The sequence below is a fragment of the Sturnus vulgaris genome, chromosome 6 (genome assembly GCF_052056855.1).
Source record: "Sturnus vulgaris isolate bStuVul1 chromosome 6, bStuVul1.hap1, whole genome shotgun sequence".
NCBI classification, from domain to species: Eukaryota; Metazoa; Chordata; class Aves; order Passeriformes; family Sturnidae; genus Sturnus; species Sturnus vulgaris.
In genome coordinates this window covers 17,000,632-17,021,270 of record NC_142248.1, presented here as the reverse complement: position 1 = coordinate 17,021,270, position 20,639 = coordinate 17,000,632, and the positions used below count along the sequence as shown (strand labels likewise).

The following is a 20,639-nucleotide window of genomic DNA, read 5'->3' as shown; positions in this document are numbered from 1 at the left end:
GACAGTAGCAAACAGAAAAAAATTGCCTTAGTTCATACTTTTGCTAAGTCTGGCATCAGCACATCCCATGTCACTATTGACAGGGTAATGTTGAACCTAAATCACTCATCATCACATAAATTTTCAAAAGATTCAGCTGACTTTTCTAATGCAAGTACCTCTGAATGCGTTTTAGTACATCATGAGATTACAGAAACTCCAAAGCCCTGCTATGCTTCTGTTAATGGAATACTATCATTGTTTGGAGCACTGCCAAGTAATCTTATAGGTATAGGCAGACATGTGCTGACTTTTACAGTCTTAGGGAAATTGGGTGACTGAGCAAAGGGAATTTATCACCCATCTGACAAATTTTCTGAGTGAGTTTTCACAAATGTCCAAGTCCTATTGTCAAGGAAAAGGTTCTGTGTAGGATACAATTTTTGTATATGGTCACACTGAACTATCAATTAAATAGGTTTTATTTTTACTATAGCACAACGTGACTCACAAATGAGCTTCAATTCATCCAAAACCTGAGGAAAGCAGTATAACCACATTCATGGAGCACTGAGATGTGTTTTTTACAATTCTAGTCAGCACTTGAATAAGAATTTGAGCTGTGTCACTGACACTGCCTTGTATTCTTCTTACCTCTGAACTTAAATGCAATATTGAATGGCCTACTTTATCTTATTTTTTTTTAAATATTATCCACTCTTTTATTTTATTTATGGTGTTCCAAATCTTCACTTGCCTCAGCTAATCACAAGCTCACTGTATTAGACATTGGACAAGAAATCAGTTAAAACAAAAACAATCCACCAGCTTTTTTCTTAATTAACTGAAAAAAAATTCTTTAACCCTTTTCCTTGGTACTTAGGAAATCTTAAGTCAGATTTAGTCCACAACCACTGGATAGTTTTTCCCGTTTTCCATGCTGTTGAATATTCCTTGCTTTCATAGATTTCACAAGAAGTGAGAGGTGAACAGTACTTCTGAAAATAAATTATGCCACCTATATAGAAACTGTTACTTGTGAAAACATGGGGGTGTGAAAGTTGTAATGGATTGCTTAAAGTATTTTAAACTTTCTTTGAATAAATTAAAGGTTCAAACTATTTCTCTTTTACATTTATGCTTTTCCTGGCATCTTGATTTTTTTTGTAAACATGTATTGAGATGTACTCTACATGAACAGCATGTGAGCTCAAGATTAAATTACAGTGGCATCCATGAATGACTTCTCTTCAACTATTAAAAACTGTTGAAAACAACTGAAAATTCTGCATTCAAAGAAGATGGTGTACATTTACCATATTTATTCCATTGTCAACATTTTGGTGCACTTCAGTAGGTATACAGGAAAGAGAGAGAGAAAAATCCAGCCCTATCCAATCTCTTCAGCCACTCAGGTTTCAATCTCTATCATACATCTTGTCAGTTATCTTTAGGGACAATTTCTTTGTACTTTAAAACTGTTGTTTCCTGAATATGACCCAGTTTTACCATATACTTTTTGAGACAGAGAATGAGGACTTCAAGATATTTGAAGTGTGAGAGCACTAGATGTCATAAAGTGAAATGTTTTGGGGGTTACTTTATGTGCTATTTTAGAACAGCTACCTCTCAACATCGCTCATTTTCTTTATTTTACAGTGCGATTCAGTATAGGAGTGGTTAATTATACCAATCTTAAAACCGCAGAGCAGAAATGATTAAAAAAAATAAAAGAGCTAGAACTTTATTAGTTACCACCTACATTTCTTTTTAATCCAGTCTGTATTTATTCATGTTTTAACAAGTATCTGCCAAAATGACAAGCAACATTTCACAGTCTCAACTCTGACACATCTACATGTTAAAACTAGTCAAATTTGGAGACAGCTTTTTATTTTTTGGGAAAGATATTTTTTCAGTGTATGGCTGTTTGCATAATGTCTTCAAGATACTATCTGCATGTTCAATAACATTTGTGTGTCAAAGTAACTGTATAAACAACCAGAAGTCACAAGTATCTCAGCTTTATCAAGGCTTTCTTGAACTCAAAGTGTTCCATTACAAAACAAAACATTCTTCATTATGTAACCTAGCCCTTTTTATTGGCCTCAGTTTGGTCTGTCAAAACAAAGCCTTAGATGTCTAAGTACCTAACAAGTGGTCTGCTTAATCCACTAGAACATATTTCTGTCATTCAATTCACTTTTGCAAGTGTTTTATGCAGTTATATTACACTACTGAGGAAAAAAATAAGCTGTATTCTTTTGAAAGTTCAGAGCCTAATTAAAAGGTGGCTCATTAGCCAAATGGATTTTTGTCACATGAAATTTTTCACTGGCCTGCTAATGAACTAGCTATAAATACAGTCACTACTGCAATCCAGCAACCTCAAGGCTGCCAGTATTATTACATTTACTTTAAATATAAAATTACAACTTTGCGAGTGTTGGCCATCTAGCATATAATTTTGTTTTGGAAAGCATTCCTATTTAAATCAATCATAAGCATATGCTCTCTGTCTTGCTTTTAGTCAAGCCTGCATTCAGTGCTGCTCTTGAAAAGGGTGGTTCTCTCTTCCAAGGCACTCTGATAACATACGCCATTCTGAAGTACACCACGATAGGAATGTGACAGCAAAATGCTATTGGTCACATTTCTGATTCATGGGAAAGATACACCTCCTATTTCAAACTTCTTTCATCTTCAACATGTAGATGCCAAAGGAACCAAATGAAAAGCATAACTTCCTTTTATTTCTGTGCTTATAGTTCTGTTGTAATAGTAAACCTGTTATGCAAATTCTGCACACTGGCCAGGGCCTTCTAAGGTTTGTCCTCCTGAACCCTCCAGAACTTGTGTCACCAAGAAGTACAATTAGTTTCACTTCATCAACTTTCATGCTAGGATTAAAAAAAAAATGGATGCTGTATCTGTGAACTGAGGATCATAAAATCAGTTTCCAGAACATCCCAGTATAGTCTGTTAAGTTTTATGGTTAAAAGTCAAATGAAGTACCTTACTGCACTGACACAGAGACAATGACTGAATTATACTTAACTAGAAATGTAACACAGAAATACAGGTAGTTCCCAGGAGAAAGAATACAGAGTTAAATAGAGTTCAATTTTTAGAACAATGAACAAAGACTACAAAGCACCAAAATGTACAATGAGTGTCTAGACCTAAATTCAAGTGCATTTTTTAAAAATAACTTTTTTTTTCTGAAGGAATAAATCCATTTTTAATAGCTTGTCTAGATGAAGTTAACAAAAAATGCTGCAATAAAAAGCTGAAACATCATTTACAATACAATTATTTGAACTCAGTTGCCTAAATGAATGCTACATGCCAAAATTAATTTACCACAGTCCAGAAAGGTGTGGATCATTCCAGGTCAGATTTTCCAGCTCTGTGTCTGTGTCTCAGGCTCCCCTAGGGCACCTAAAACTGTGCTTTTGCCATTCTGCACAATTTTGCATCCATTCTGAAGAGCTTGTGCAATAAGGAAGTAACATTCAGCCTTCCTTCCTTTCATTTGTGAAATTATCTTACAGGTAATTGCCCAGTATATTGAAAAGAGTGGCAGAGATCATTTTGTGTGAACAAGCAAAGTATGAGCTTGTTTCAAAAGGTGCAGATAGGAGAGTGTATGTCAGATGAAGAAGTAATGGAAATGAAGGAGACGTGATGAAGGGGTTGTGGGAGTGTTTTAAGGATGACTGCTGAGTAAGAAAGCAAAGCAGCATGCTACTATACAAGAGGATGGGTGAAAATATTTCCATGATTATTCAAAGTCATGACTATTTAAATATTAGTATCATTAGATGTTGTTTCTAGCAGCCAAAGCTGCTAAAGCAGACCTGAATTCCAAGAAACCTTTCATTTGTTCTGCTGGAACACCCAGCTGTCATCTCCATTTGCACATTTAACATCAATTTCAATGAATTACACATAAAAGAAATCAACCTTCTGATGACAGAGCTGCAACTTACTTTACAAAGTTAATTGAACCTCCTTTTATGCTCTGTCTCACTGACCGTCCACATTATTAATGCCTCAAGCCCAGGCACTGTCACAGCCTTGCTCGTAGCCTGGAATCCCCTTGGAGCCTGTAGTCACACCTAAGCCACATGAGGAAAGCTCCAGGTCCTTGCCCTGTGCCACAAGAGTGGAATGACTGCAACTCACTGGTGCGAGAGCAGCTGTGTGACACCAGCCATGCCACAGGGATTTTGATAGGTGTATGAAGTCTGTGCACACATATCTTAGCAACTGCCATTCTGCAAGAATTGTTCAGGCTCTGGCCTGAAGAGTGTGAGTATCCATCCAGTGAGTCTCATAGACCAAACTGGAAAAGCAGTGGGTGGCTAGTGTGGACCAGACATGCCATGCAAACACACCCTGTGTGACTCCTCTCATATAAAGCATCTACATTACTATAAGTGACTTACAATTACACAGAGGGGAAAAAATAGGAGTAGAAAGTAAATTTGTATGGTTAGAAATACCATGGAGAATGGGGGGAAATAGTCTCACTTAATTTACTTTAAAAAACCCCAGACTTCTGCCTGTTTTTGATAAAGAACATTTCACTTTGGAGGAATTAAAAAAGTAAGTCTTCTCACTGTATTTAGCTATCTCAAAGGTATCTCTTTAACAAAAGAGAGATGTCTCACAAAGTGTCACCCTAGAAATCTGAAACAGCTTCTAACTACTTCTAACTACTTCTAACTACTTCTAACTTCTGCTAGCCTTCAAATAGCACCTTCAAAGTTCTTACAGGAAACCAGATTCTGAATAGAATAAAACCCTTTTGTTTTGGTTGCAAGGTGAAACAGTTTAAATGTTATCCAATCACTTTGATGAAAAGGACTTGACAAATATTCAATGCCTGATGAGACAAAAAATAGGGCTCTCTGGATTAATTAGGTATGGCCTCTTTTACTAATCCACAGATTGGAGGAAAACTCTCAACGTGGATTAAGACTGACAAACTAAGCAACAAAATTAGGATTTTTTTCCCCATGATATAAGAAAAACATTCAAATGCAACACTGGCATTCATACTAAACATAAGAGGACAAGATAGAAACCTGACAGCTAAAAAGTAAGAGATTTTTGAAAAAAGTGAAAACCTGAGAAAGTATGTCCTAACATTTTGTTTCCCATTTTTGGATGACAAACCTATTTCATTTTTGCCTAAGTATAATCTGCATAAATAAGTATAAAAGTGGAATACAAATTAATCACAAGGAAAAAAACACGGAAACTATTCCTGGGAATTCATATAGTGCTATATGTCTTACTTATATGTAATACAAATACACTACGTGTCAGATTTAAAGAATAATCTGTTGTAGTAAACTAGTACAAAAATTATTAGGTCCGTATCCCATGAAAGAAGCATATGAAAGGAAATTAGGATAGAAAAGTATGATAAGTTAGTACTTAGACTTTGTACAAGACTGTTTTTGCCAATGCAAAAAGATATATTGCTATCTCCTGTTCTTGGTATCTTAGTTGGAGTTTATTATTAACCTGGAAAATAATTTTCAGAAGGCTGCTAATTCTGGAAAAAAAATTGTTTGGGGTTTTCTTAGTTTAAAGTTTTATGTCTATGAAAGCTGGCATTTTTCAAAAAGAAGAAAAAACCTGACTGGCATGACTACATATATAACTATTAAATACATGCTCAAGTTTAAACTGTAATGTCTATTGGAAAATTTACATGTAACTCTATATAAATTATATTACATTTTATTATGTATAACTGTAATTATGTTTTAATATAAATTTATTTAAAAACATATACTTTCCAAAATTGAGTAGCTTTAAATAGCTTTTTTAAATATATTTTTCATACTTGCATACTTTAATTTCTTAAGACAAAACAAATTTCACTTTGAAAGAGCAGAAATTAGTGAACATATGCTCAAGTTTACAATACATTGATAGCTACATTACTGACAAAAATATATACTCTAGAAGAAACAGAGGATAATCTCTAAATTTTAGTTTCTGTAAGATGAAGTGGCTTGATGTCAGTTGCTTTACAGGTCATATACATATATGTTTTAAATAAAATTAACACAGAAGAAAATACCCCCAAAACTTTACTTTCTCCAACAAGCTTAACAAAGATTTAGATTTCACTTCTGCAACAATAACTATCAGACTCAAGTATATGTTAACAAAATGTTAGTTGAGGGACTACAAAACCACTGACTTGGTTGCTGCATAAAATAAAAGAAGCCATTTTTTCAGTAATTGCTCCAAAGATCTTGGAATGAGTACTGCTGACTAATGCTCCTAATTTAACACAATATGCTTAAGAAAATTCTGCAGCTTTTAAATATGCCTGCCGTAGCAGCTGTAGTGTTCAGTTTTTCTGGGCATGGAAATCAAGCTATTTGTTCTAAGTACACTGACAATATGAATCAGATCCCATACACAAATTATGTATATGAGGTAAGCACGATTAACATCTTAGGTCACAGAGAGCACCTGGCATTTTGCAAATAATAACAATTAAAGCTGCTGGGAGCAGGTTGGGAACTCAGGGTGTGCCCTCCAGCTGGCAGGACTACTAGCCTAGCTGCTGAACAATGTGGAGTGTTAGGGGGTAGAAGGATGGGAACAACCAGTTTTAGCTTTCCTACAATTCATGACTCAAAAATAAGTTCATGCACTCATAGAAGTAATAACTTTTTGTTCACCAAACTCCCCTGTACTACAGTTTTGTTAGTTTTACTTATGTTTCTGTAATAGAAACACTGAAGCTTAGGGAACAAGAATAAATTTACTTCATTTTGTACACATAATAATAATTATTTTTTATTCATATATATTTGGTGGTTTTGGTGATTTAACACGTTCAGATTTGCAGGTCTAACAATCAATAAACAGTTCTACTCAAAAGATAGGCAAAAAAATACTGAAATGACTGAAAATGTTATAGAGTAGAAAGTCAGAATTACTTTTTCCCATAAAGTCAGATTTTTCTAGAACATATTTTCCCTCTTAATTTTCCAATATATTCAAGAAAAGTGAGAGCAAACACGGTAATATAGGTTAGTTAAACCATTCATCAGTTATACTCTTAATCTTTGTAATTTTGAACTATCAAAGTCACAAAAGATTGAATTGTGCATTGATAGCAAAGAACTGCTGACTGCTTAGGACAATTTCAGAGAGGCTCATGGTATTCAGAATGCAAAAATGTCCCATATGCCTCTTCATTGTAAAAGCAAACCTAATAAGAAAAAAACAGCACTTTCCATTTTAACACTTCTAAAATGTAAATACGAAAAAAAATGTAGAAAATTACAAAGCATTGAAATCTTTATCACACAGGACATTATAAGTGGCAGTATATAGAGACTGTCACTCAGGAGAGGACTGTGAATTATTTATATCTTCTTCTTTCCTCACCTTTTGTTCTGGTAAAAAGATGAATTTCCAAGAGCCTTTAAAATTCCTCATGTAAAACACATCCAATAGTTCTCAACATCTCACCTCTATTTTTTCTGTCCTATTTTTACCTCACTGATCCCAGCATCAGAACAGACAAGCCTGAAGAGATCTTTGAATATCGTCTAGAAGTCAACATAATCTAAATGCAAGGGTACTCATAATCTAAGCCCAAAGAAAATTACTCTGACACACTTAAATAAATCATTAAACCACTAGGTGCACTATTTCAATGCTATGACTCATAAATAATATTCACTACTTACAGGTATTATTTAAATGTATTATTATAGATTTATGTCACATCTAAATCATGAAATACTATTCAAAATTATTTACTGGTATGGGACACCACAAAACATAAATTGCTTCTTTATTAATTTTCAGTATTTTAAAGTATACTTTTATGCAGAGTGTGCAGAATTTTTCACCACTTTTACAAGTTGTGTTTGGTGCTATGTCACTTTTTCAGAGACAAAATACCAAAGGGTAACTACTAAGGATTAAAAAAATTTCCTAAATTATTAAATCATACTTACAGAGATAAATACCTGAATCTGATCTCAGTTTATATGTCATCCTGATCCATCAAGAAAATTTCAGCTGAGCCATTTCTATCAGCTTGTTTTAAGTGGCCAACAGAATACATATAGATTTAAGAAACGGCAACCACCATATTATCCCAGTATTTTACTTCAAGAAATTCTTTTTGTACTGATGAGAAAAGAAGTCCATTTCATTATAGTAAGTTTCTTAAACTGAGTGCACAAACTGTAAGCCAGAAGGAATGTTTTGGCCTTTTCTCCCCCCATGAAACAGAAAATTGTTAATCTATGACCTGCATAAAACATTAAGCTGTCTCTGGTTTTCCATTCCAATTTAATTCACTTGGTTTCCCCTCAGTGATTGCCTTTGACTGAAGAGTCACATGTTACAAAGAGAGAAGAAAATATAACTGTTGTTTAAGTGTGTCATGCTGGGAAGTCATTCAACTAAAACAGGAACTATTTGTTCACAGAATCTATCAAGGCCAATCTTCAGAGGGTCTTTTTAACTCAGAGATCTTGTCTTGAACTTATAGTCCTGCCTACGTTCATTTCAAACTTCCATAAGTCTTCCTTTCAACGCAGCATTGCCTTATTTTGTTTCTACTGGTACGAGATTTGAGCTGCACTGGGATGAAGTATTAAGGATCTTTTATCATTACCATGTGTAATAAGACTCAACAGAGAACACAGGATGATGTCCTCAAAGGCAATCACAATCTAGTGTACAATGAGTAACTGCACTGAATATAACAGGAAAACAAAGATCCATTAAACAGCTATGCAGTGACTGTAATTTTAGTTAGACATACAATTAGCAAACTTTGCAAGATTACATATCTAGAAACATGTAACTTAACAGGAAAATTTTAGACACAGCTTGCAACTATATCCAGAGGCAGTATGAGAAATCCTTATAAAAGAGTAGACCTAAGTGACAGTCAGGTCAGTGGTGTTACTCACTATGACTCAGAGAGCCAATAGCTGGAAAGATTTTCAGAAATAATTAACTCTGTTTTAGCCACACTGAGTCTGTAAGTAACACAATTCCCATAGGATATTAGAGACATACTGGGATAAAGGAAACGAATCTAGAGTAGAAGTTACTGGTGTTTGTAACACTGAAATGCTAAATTGAAAATTTACATAATTCCACCTGAACTAAAGAAAACATTCTTTTACTGTGAGGGTGACCAAGCACTAACACAGGTTGCATAGACAAGTTGTTCAGTCATCATTCTTGGAGAAATTACAAAACTGCACACAGGCCCAGGCAATTTGCTCTAGGTGACCCTGCCTGAGCAGAGGGTTGGACTAGATGATCTCAAGTGGTCCTTTCAGCCCAAATGATTCTGAGATTCCATGATTAATTCTCTCTTCTTTTTTATTTTAATTCTTTTCTTACACCAGTGTCTTAATTCTTAACTCCTTTATAGCATCTTCAAAGAACATTTATTCTGAATAAGATAGGTTTTGTGAAGCAACACACTCATGTGTATTACTTTCATGTGAATTACCTGTGAGAAACTATGCATCATCTTTCCAGGTGATCCATATGCAAACTTCCTTCACGAAGTGCATACTTACTGTGGATAGAACGCTATAGTGCTTTTAAAATGCTAATTAGCAATTCTCTGAACCACTTCAATTAGAGAAGATATTTATAAACCTTTCCCTTCCCTATAAAAGGAACATCAAAAACACTATAATATAATCTGTCTCCTGTTATAAGAACCTTCAAACAGAGTTTTGTTTATATGAAACTTCATTTTCCAAAGCCATGGTTCAGAAACACATCATAAGGTCTTGTTATTGAATTTCTCTTAACTGACTCTATTTGTCCCTTTTCAGCTTAAAGAGTAAGTTAGGAAAAAACAAAATAATATTCAAATAGTACCTTGATATTAATTTTTTTTTTGCTGCCTTCATTACATATCTAGGGTGATATGTTGCCTGTATGCCATTTTTCAATTACAAGTCTTCTGGCACTGGCACTGCAATAGATAGATTCATTCTCTTGTAGTTAATGATAATACATCCAAACAAAGACAAAACTAAAGCTTTTCACATCCTGCTACTTTAATGCTGGAAACTTAAATGGATGTGTAGAACTACAGACTATATAACTGCTATATTTGTAGAATCAGAATGTTCTTCTGCACATGGAAGTAAGCTATGTTTACACTGCAAACAGAAATGAATGCAGGAAAACTGGGATAACCCAGTTTTAGCAGGCAGTTGAAAGACCTAAGGAGTAGGGCAGCTCTTAGAGCACAGATATGAACAGTTTCTCCAGCCACCAAGGACTGAATTATCAAAATGAAAGTATTATTTTTTGCTTTTCACACCCTTCAAGATCTTTGAGGATTAAAATACAATCTTATACCAATTTAATAATACTACTTATTCAAGTATTTATCTATATAGTAAACAGTTCTTTATAAGTTAAAGTACTTTCATATTTTAAGACTGCAAAATTGATCTGCCAGAGATAGCCATTAGCAATTGGCATGCTTCCAAATGGCAGTGTGCAATTTTTGACAACCATACAAAACTACCAGAATGTTTGTTTTCAATTCTTTCTAATGGAAAGTGAACTCTGCCGTAAAATTCTCATTGGCAGAAACAAGCAAACACAACATTCTCCATCTAATAATCAGCAGGGACGGGGATAGATGCATCTACAATTACATCCAGAATATATTGCAAATAACTCTTGGGTAAGCATCTTTAACTAGTCAATTAACGAAAATTATTTGAGAAATAATCTTAAAAACTTAAATTCACCAACCTTTTCAGGCAGTTGCCTTCACTACAATACAATAAGCATTATAATTTGGAAGACCTTAAAACCAGAACTCTACCTCAGTTACCTTTTTCTTCCTCCCTTCTCTTCTCTGCATCTCCAAAATTTCATGATACTGCACACTCACTTCATGAATCATCAGCAAGCCACATAGATTGATACCCATAATGTACATTCTTCTAATGGTTGCAGTTCCTTTTGCAGACTTTCCCAACAAAACAAAAATAAAAATTATCTCACCTCTAATCAGCCACGTTCTACTTGTTTAGTGATACTCTATAAATGCTCCCTATCATAGCCAAGGTAACACTCTCTACTCAGTCTTGGAGTTCCCATTTCTCGCTTGTCCTCCATCTCTTGTTCTTCCTGCTTCAGCATTAATAGCACCCACTCAAAATATCAGTCTCCTATATCTTCATCCAACTTGATTCATCTAATTTCCCACTCCTAAAAACTTCTGTTTTAGCCAGTCCCAGCCAGCCTTCTGGCTTCCAGTTTTTGGATGCAACTGAGATTTTTTGGGGATCAAATAATTCCCAGCAGGAGGGGTGGTCTTGTTCATTTGTCCTTTCTGCCACACTTGCATGTCCTCCCTCATCCTAGCTGTGGTTTTTGTCAGCACACTGTGAACTGTTCAGCTCACTAAAGCAGCCAAAGCTACTCACCTGTCTCCTTGCTGGCTCAGTTTTCGGCTTGCTTAGTGATTTGACTCAAATTACCAGAAAGCAAGAAAAACACCAAAGTTGTTGTAGAGAAGGGGAGGAAAAGTGAAGGGAGGAGGCCTTTGCTGGAAAAAGGAAGAGAGTAACAAGAGAATGGGCCCGTCTTTTCACTCCCATGTCTCAACCTTTTTACCTGACACAAACCTTAATCATTCAGTTCTATTCCACGTTTGGTTTAGTTTCTCTACAGTTCTACCAACTTTGGATTTCTGTGTTTTCTGGGTATCTTCTTCCTTCACTACTACTAGATACCAAAAAAACGAGCATTATTCATTGGCTGGGGATAGGGTAACATCATCCTTCTCATTTATTCCCTTTCTTGCTTTCGCCATTCCCCCTTGGCAGATTTTTATTCTTCTTTCCTACACTAGGAGTAAAAGATACAACAGAAAGTGTGGTGAATGACCCTTGCCAGTCTCATCCTGACTCAAAGAACAGTCATCAGTCACTGTCCTTGAAGCTATGTCATAACCAGTGATTTTTATTTTTAAGTTTCCTGCTCTGAATCAAATTCACTTCAATAACTGCTAAAGATATCCCTAATCTTCTTCCTCTTACACACAATACTTAGTAAAATATTATATTGGTGTCATTCCATACTAAATTAATACAATAGCTGTGAAAATCTTCTCCCTAGTTTTTTTCTACCGCTGTGAACAACTTGAGAGAGAAGCAGTGACAGGAACTAAAACGTCTCAGAAAATCTTTCCCTGAGACAACATATCTGATATTCAGATACATTGAAGACCGTTTCAATGGCTTGTCCAAGACTACAAAAGCATGATGTACTTCATACTAGAGTAGAAATAATTTCATAAAGAAATGCAGGAAGTATGTTTCTGAGGATTTAATAAATGTCATTCTATGAGAAATTTTACTGCTTTTGCTGCCTGTAACTGAGCAGTTTATCATTTGAAAACCCTAAGTTATTATAAAGCTTTTCCTTAGAGTTTTGATAATTCAAATAAAGCTATTGCATGCTTATACAGGAATTTTGATTCCCAGTCCCACCTACAGAGAAAATTGACAAATAATTATTGTTTAACTATAAATTATTCCCAGTTAGCTACTAAGATGAAATCTGTGACCTATTCCCATGGCACAATAGTTGCACTTCAACAAGAAGATTCAGTAAACTGTACTTTCAAATTAACTACTAATAGAACTTTCTGCAATGAAACTATGATATATGGCCATATATGTATCTATATATCTATAAAGAAACTGAATTAGAGAAAAAGTGGAAGTACAGAAGTTAGGCACTCTGCCTTAGTTGTTTGCTTTTTGACTAAAGGAATATTCTCCAATTATAGAGAAGGACTGTGAAGAATCATGTTTACAAACCATAAGAAAAGAGAATTAAAATTATGTGTAGAGCTGCATGATGAGTCCAATTTGTACTTTAAACTAATAAATTAATTTATTATTATTAAAATGTTTAACTAATTAATGAAATTTTCCAAATACAATGTTACATGGATAACAAAAGGCTCCAAAAGTTCTTCAGGAAGAAGCAGTGCATACTGTGACAGCAATAGAACTCTGAAAAGATGTTCGAAAGGCCATAATTTCTGCCATGAAGTAAATCCTTCAATCAATCTCACTGATAAAAAATTTACCCAAGTTCTCAGTGATTCTTAGAGTCATTGTAGATACTTACACAATTTAATAACAGACTGGAATTGAAAGAAAACATTTCACAATAACATCCTATTGAAGACAAATCTGGAAAATACTCTTGAACTCTGCTCTTCACACATGGGAGGAATCTGATAAGAATCAAACCAGGAGTGCAAGTCTATAACTGTAAATCTTAATATCATTTACATTAACTAAAATTGGAGATACGTCATTTGTCTCACTGAACTATAGTCAGTTATTTTTCATGTATGTTTACAGAAGAGTGGTATTCCAAATGCTCTGTCAATATGAATATTCCATCCCTGGTTCAGATAAAAATGGAAAGTCATATTATCCCAGATTCAGAGACATATCTACAGTATTATATGTGCCAGTAAAACAGGGAATTTTTCCTTAAAGTCAGAGATTACTAACATACCAGTAGTAATGTTGGAATTCAATCATATTTGAAAATGAAAAAAAAAAAACAAACCAAAACCAAAAACCAAAAAACTTGTGATATTTTCTGTCTGTCTTAATGTTTCCAGGTAATTGTAAGCAAGAACTAAAATTGGGCTTGTCTGCTTTTCTTCTCTTCACAAAGATGTTTCTGCTTAATAGCCAGGATTTTCAGCCAACAGATGCCATTAGTATGTATGTGTGTTGTTTTGTTTCTTGTAAAACCATTGTGGCTTAAGCCCAGTGGGAAAAGAAGCACCACACAGACTCATTCCCTCCCTCCTCCCTTCCCCCAAGTGACATGGGGGAAGAGGCACGGAAAAACCCCAACAACTAGGGGTCAAGATAACAAACAAAAAGTTTGTTTAATAACGGAAAGATAAGTGGAAAAAGAGGGAAGAAAAAAATGAAACAAGTGATGCTGCAGCAATCACTCACCGCCTCCCATGGGTAGACTGATGCCCTGCCAGGTCCCAAGCAAAAGATGGCTAAAAGATGGCTAACCCCTCTAAAGCCCCCTCTTTGGGCTTTTATTCCTGAGCATGACGTTATGTGGCAGGGAATTTCTCTTTAGTTAGTCTGGGTCATCTGTCTGTTTGTGTCCCCTCACAGCCTATTGTGCAGCCCCTGGTCTATTCACTGGGGGGATGCAGAGTGAGAAACAGAGAAGGGATTGATGCTGTGCAAACACTGCTCAGCACAAGCTAGAACATCCCTGTGTTATCGAGACTGTTTTCATCACAAATCCAAAACACTGCCCCATACAAGCTACTGTAAAGAAAATTAACCCTATCCCAGGCAAAGACAGTACAAGTGTGCAGCACAATAGGTACAATTCCACATCCAACAACTCTAAATGACATATTAATTGAAAAAATTCTAATGTAAAACAGAGACAAAAAGATTTGCTGTGCTACTTTAGTCTTATAAGGGGTGAAATTGCTGGTTTTGTCAGCTAAACCAGCTCACCGAAAGGAATGATGAATACAAGATGTAATGAGAGGGGTAGGACAGCACAGCACAACAGGAGCCAAGAAAGGAATGAGAGAAGAGCATTGCACCCATCTTTTCAGCCTTGTCAACTCACTGAACACCTCACATTTGATTTAGTCTTGAGTGGAACTGACACAACTTCTAGAAGTAGCAGGCATAAATGCAAACCTTATAGGCACTATTCAGCACCCTCTGGCTAAGGTAATGTTTTCACATACCCACATACCTACACACCTCCCCTTTTGGAATCCCCCTTTCATGTCACTTTGTACTGCCAGCCCCTCCCATGACAGGGACCAGTCTGAGCCACATCTAGACCACTGCAGCATTAGCTCCACCAGCCTTCCTGTTTCTTAAGTTAAAAATGAAGGGTATAGATGTTGATCTAGCTAACAAAAATAGCTGTTCACGATGTCATATAATTATGCATTTTTACACAGTATATCTTTATAAATAAACCATTGGGCTGTACTAAAATACATTGTAACATAACTCCTGCATACAATCATTTTAAAAACAAGCCTTTTCTTACAGAATTTACGTTGACCTCTTGTAGCTAAATGGTCAAAGTACCAGTCCTATACTTAAGGCATTGTAAATTAGCTTGTTCAGAAAATATTCTATCAGTTAAGGCAAACAAGCAAAAAGAGCATTTTGGAGAATAAATGTTATCATAACACTTTGAAAGACTAGAACACAGCACAGGAAAAGCAAGAAAATAAGCATGTTAGCTTTTCCATTTTATATAAAAAGACTTTTCCTTAACTTTGGCTAAGAGATCATTCAGTAACAATGGGACTGAAAATAAGCAGATATAAAATTATCTTGAAACCTTTTATAGCTGTAACTTTTGTTTAAAAACTTCAACAGCTTTACACCCAATCCATAAGTAGTGAAAAATATTTTTTTATTTAACACGATATTTATTATTCATAGCTAGTATTAAAAAAAGCCAAACCAAACAAACCCAGAAAATACCCCAAGACTTTCCTGCTTGATTGATTATATTAGTTTAAAATATATGAAATAGGACTGACCTGGGCAGAAATTCTGCTGTGTCTGAGCAGTTAATTTTTCTTGCACAGCACACTTTTCAAAATGTCCCGCAGTTGCATTCTGATGTAGGCCCCGTTGTCTGGTGGCAAATCCCAGTTCCCCAGGATCAGAAAACTTCCGATAAAACGGTGGCTCCAGATCACTGAAAGAGAAGTTTACAGCACCGTGCCTTCCACGGCCACAGTCACTGAAGAAGGATTCGTCCTCGGTGCCCTGTGCTGGTAGCGGGAGGATGCGGTGGTGCAGCTGCGGGCTAGGCAGTCTCGAAGATAACGGAGAAGGAATAGGAGACATTTGTTTGTGTGTATTAGATAGAGGATATGAATTACTAAAAACATTACTCACTGCTGCTAATGGGGGTGAATGCAGCCTTTTCTCTTCCAGTTTAAGATTATTACTTGTCTGAGGAATATCAGGACTTTCATTTACAGGCAGGTTCAAAAATAAATGCTTGCCGTTTCCCCGGGATACCGTGGTCCTTTTCTCATATAGTGAGCCTGGCAGGTTTCTGTCTACTCTTGTAATTTGTTGCAGCCTCTTCCATTCTGCAGCTTCATCTAAACTGTCGCTCCGGATAACTTTCAGAAGAGCTTTATTAACAGCTCCCACAAGGTTGCATGACTCATCAGTAATGTGCACTCTCTCTGCTTTGTACTGCAAACCAGAGCCATCTTCCTCCTTCTCCTCCAGCACACTGTTATTAGAATCCCCAGTAGCTTCATCTACAGAGTATACATTAGTTCTTGATATAAACTCATTATGTGCTGTTGTGAGAGCAGGAGAAATGGTTTCATTGTCTCTGTGAGGATCATGTAAAGACTCTGCAGGAAGGTTGGTAACTTTTTTAATACAGGTGTCTAAATCCTGGACTTCAGCAAGAACTGTGATTCCTGGTTTCTCCTTGCATACTGGCTCAGCATACTTGCTACTTTTCAAGATTTTAGCAGCTGCAGATTTACTTAATGTCTCAAGTTTGTTAGACAGACTGTACTGAGATGAATTCACCAAAGTGGTCCTCTGTTGTACCTTGGTAACTTCAGGAATGCATTCTCCATTATCCACTGGTTCAACTGCAACAACATCATTGATGTCTTTTGAGCTAGAACTTGGTAAGTCAACATCCAATTTCACAGCTTTGTTGCTCTTAAGAAAATACCCCTCTTCTGTCCACCTTTCTGGTTGTATTCTATTGTCTACTGGTAAATTATCCTTACCTTTTACTGTTAGCCAGCTGGAGGGAGAAAAGGAGCTGGGATAATTCCTGATAGAAAGTTTTGTGGAGACCATCTTCTTATTTTTCTGTTGCATGTCTTGTGCACTCAGTAAAAATAGATGTTCTTGTATCTTTTTTCCCTCTTTCCGATGTCTGATCTCCTCAAAGCTCTCTTTCCTTCTGTATTTCCTCATTTTTTTGTGATTCAAATTGTCCCTCTTTGTAGAATCCAGCAATAACTCCTGCTGATGTGTAAGACTGGAGTAATTATCACCTTTAAGTTTCGGGACTCCGGAAACATCCTGCTGCTTTTCCTCCTGACGTCCTGCCTTAAGGTCTGGAATATGATGAGATCTCAAAACACTGGATAACAGTTTTTCCTTTTCAGCAGTTAGTTTGTACATTTCATTGAGAAGGTCTTTTGTGGTAGTTTGCTTGAAAATAATAACTCCACAGTCTTTATCTGGCAGTTCTCTCAGGTTCATGTCCAACCTCTCCCTTGCTTGATAGCAGCCACAGTAACTCTTACTGGTTCCATCCAGAGTTCCAGAGCTCTTGCAAGTAAATCCTGTGACTTTCCCCTCTGGATGATAGAAGCTGATGTAACAAAGCTCCATAATGGGTTTGTGCAATTGAAGGATGGTATGTGTGCCTTCCATTATGCTTGCCAAATTAGTCATTCGTTTAAATTATGTTCTAAGTGTTCCAAAGCTTGCATGACATAGCATGTGAGGCAGGGAATGGACAGAAGGCATCTGACTAATCTTCAACAATAATATTGTCTGCTGGGAAAAATAAAGAGAAGCCTGTCAAACTTGATTATGGCAAATTTAATATGACAAATAACAAGCCTGCAGAAGCACAATCTTCTCTCACTATTTTCTGATACAAATCTTTTACCTTGAAAATCTGACACAAAAAGAATGACACTGCTAGCACTTATAGTTGGAGTCATAATCTTTCTGTCTCATACATCATCCCTCTGTTTCCAGGGTTCTCAGTCAATGCTGTTCCATCAGGTCACAAGATGGTCACTGAAACACTCATTTCAAAGAGATTTTACTTTTGAATAGTGGAATCTCCTGCCCTCTCTCTGTTAAAGTTAACTTGCTGTTAAACATTTAGTTAAAAGAATCATTCAAGCATGCCTGTTGCCTTTTTACTCAAGACAACCACCAGGATAACACCATCATGATGTAATTAGGTCTCACTGCTTTATTTACCAAGAAAACATTTAGAAGATAAAAAAGGCTGAATATTTTCTTCTTGTACTATTTTGTGGAACTGCCAAGACATGAAGAAAACTTGGAATAAGAAAAAAAAATTAGGTTCTGTTTACTTGGCTAACATACAGGTACTATACAAATCCATTTTGAATCAACATGCAATAGCATAATTGTTCTTTTATAGGCAGATTTTTGGAACTTTTTATTTCCTTTTCTTTTAATCACGTTTTCTTCCTATAGATTGGATATATTTACATTCTTTGGATACATAATGAAAGTTTGCCTGCGCCTTTTGGGAACTAAATTGTTTTTTATCCAGAAGAAACTCTGCTACCACAATTAAAGTGGAGAAGTCTGAAGTAATTAAGAAATGCATAAGCATTAGGAAAGGCCTAAAGCTCAGGACCACAAAAAGCTGGAGAGCACCTGCTCCTACATGGAAAAATGCAGGCATTTCAGTTTTCAACTGGAAAAGAACAAATACAACAAAACTTTTCATCATTTTAAAGGAGTCAAACTTATTTCAAAGGAAGCTGTCATATTACTATGTAGAATATTTCACAGAATCATAGAATAAGCTGATTTGGAATGGACCCATCAAGATCATCAAAGTTCAGTTCCTGGCCCTGCACAGGACACCCCAAGAGTCACACCCTGTGCCTGAGAGCATTGGTCAAAAGCTTTCTGAACTCTGTCAGGCTTGGGGCTGTGACCACTTCCCTGGGAACCTGATCCAGTGCTCAACCTTCCTGTGGGTGAAAAACCTTTTCCTGATATACAACCTAGATCTCCCCTGACTCAGATTCATGCAATTTCTTCAAGTCCTCATACTGTTCATGAGAGTGAAGAGATTGGTGCCTGTCCCTCTGCTTCCCCTCATGAGGATGGTGAAGACTGCAATGAGGTGTCTCCTCCAAGTGGAACAAAATGAGTGACCTCAGCTGTTCCTCTTAAGGCTTCCCCTCTAGACTCTTCCCCATCTTCGCAGCCCTCCCTTGGATGCTCTCTAGCACTTTATATCTTTGTTGTACTGTGGCTCTCACAAGTGCCCCCAGCACTGGAGGTGAGGCTGCCCCAGCTCAGAGCAGAGCAGGACAATCCCCTCCCTTGCCCAGCTGGCCATTCTGTGCCTGATGAAGCCCAGGACACACTTGGCCCTCCTGGCTGCCAGGGCACTGCTGAATCATGTTCAGCTTGCCATGGACCAGAACCACCAGGTCCCTTTCTGTGGCACTGCTTCCCAGCCTCTCATTCCCCAGTCTGTCCATACATCCAGGATTGCCCATCACAGCTGCAGAATCCGGCACTTTGCCTTGTTGGACTTCATATGGCTGGTGACTGCCCAGCACTCTGATATGTGATGGTGTCTCTGCAGGGCCTCCCTGCCTCTGAGGGAGTCAACAGCTCCTCCCAGTTTAGTGTCATCAGCAAACTTATTTAGTATTCCTTCAAGTCCTGCATCCAAGTTGTTAATGAAGATGTTGAAGAGCACAGGGCTTAGGAGAGAGCCCTCAGAACCCCTAGTGACTAGTGACAGGTCACCAGTCTGATGTCACCTCCTTCACTGTTGCCCTTTGCACCTGATCCATGAACCAGTTGCTCACCCATCACATGATGTGTTTATCCAGCTGTGTGCTGAACATTTTATCCAACAGGATACTGTGAGAGACAGTATTTAAAGCTTTGCTGAGATCTAAAAATATACAAGTTTTGTATCACTTTTTATTATGCAGAGTTAGATATCATTTTATAAAGATGCCCATAACTTATAATAAGTAATTTGTGAAGCTCAACTGTAAGAATCAAGCAGCATTTACCCAAAACATCTTATCAACAAGCAGTCATTTCTTCCAGTGATTTAATTGCATCTGTTCATAATGTTCTTTAAACAGTTTCAAATTTCCATTTATCATTCTTCATGACAGCAAAATTCTTAAAATGTATACATAATCCTTAAAGACAGAGAAGATATCCTAAGGAGAGAGACTACAGTAAGAACAATGTTCCATTAGAGCCATATGAACTTCTTAATTCTGCTCACCAGCAGTTGAATGGCATCATTCAGAATACTCTTCAAGTATAGGAAGTGGTAGGAAAGGTGCAAAACCTTTAGTCACTACTTTTGTTGAAGACTGACTTGTTGCTCCATAGACCTGTGAGAGAGTCTGAGAAAAATATGTCATTCTGTTTCCTATTTAACTTTTTGTGTGAGTCTGGAGTTCAAGATACAGGCAAGGCTGAGGACTATCTAAAAGAGCAGCCTCACTTCTTGCCTCACCAGTCTTCCTTGTCTCCAGCTGTGCACTCTAACATAGAGTGATTGTGCAGTCACAGGGTGTGTGTGCCACTGGCAGATGCAGTCAAGAGTGGTTCTGCTTACAGAAATATTAGGAGCTTTCTTAAGCCTGCTCATTCTTCAGTCAAGCCAGTAGTGAAAACCCCTCAGGAAACAGCATCATGGAAACTTCATACCCAGTAGCTATAGACCCAGACATTATGTTCAAATTTAGTATCCTCAAATGACATCTGTGATATCACCAGGTTCAAGTC

At 36.7% G+C, this 20,639-nt stretch overlaps 1 protein-coding gene across 2 annotated transcripts in view; it reads right to left on the bottom strand.

Moving 5' to 3' along the window:
- FMN1 (formin 1) overlaps positions 1–20,639 on the bottom strand; it is a 496,625-nt gene that overhangs the window by 467,448 nt on the left and 8,538 nt on the right. For both annotated transcript variants that reach the window (XM_088167196.1, XM_088167197.1), the window contains exon 2: positions 15,632–17,645. In XM_088167196.1, coding sequence (XP_088023322.1) covers positions 15,632–17,543 — 1,912 coding nt within the window. In that variant the 5' untranslated portion in view covers positions 17,544–17,645. The remainder of the gene's footprint in view (positions 1–15,631; positions 17,646–20,639) is intronic.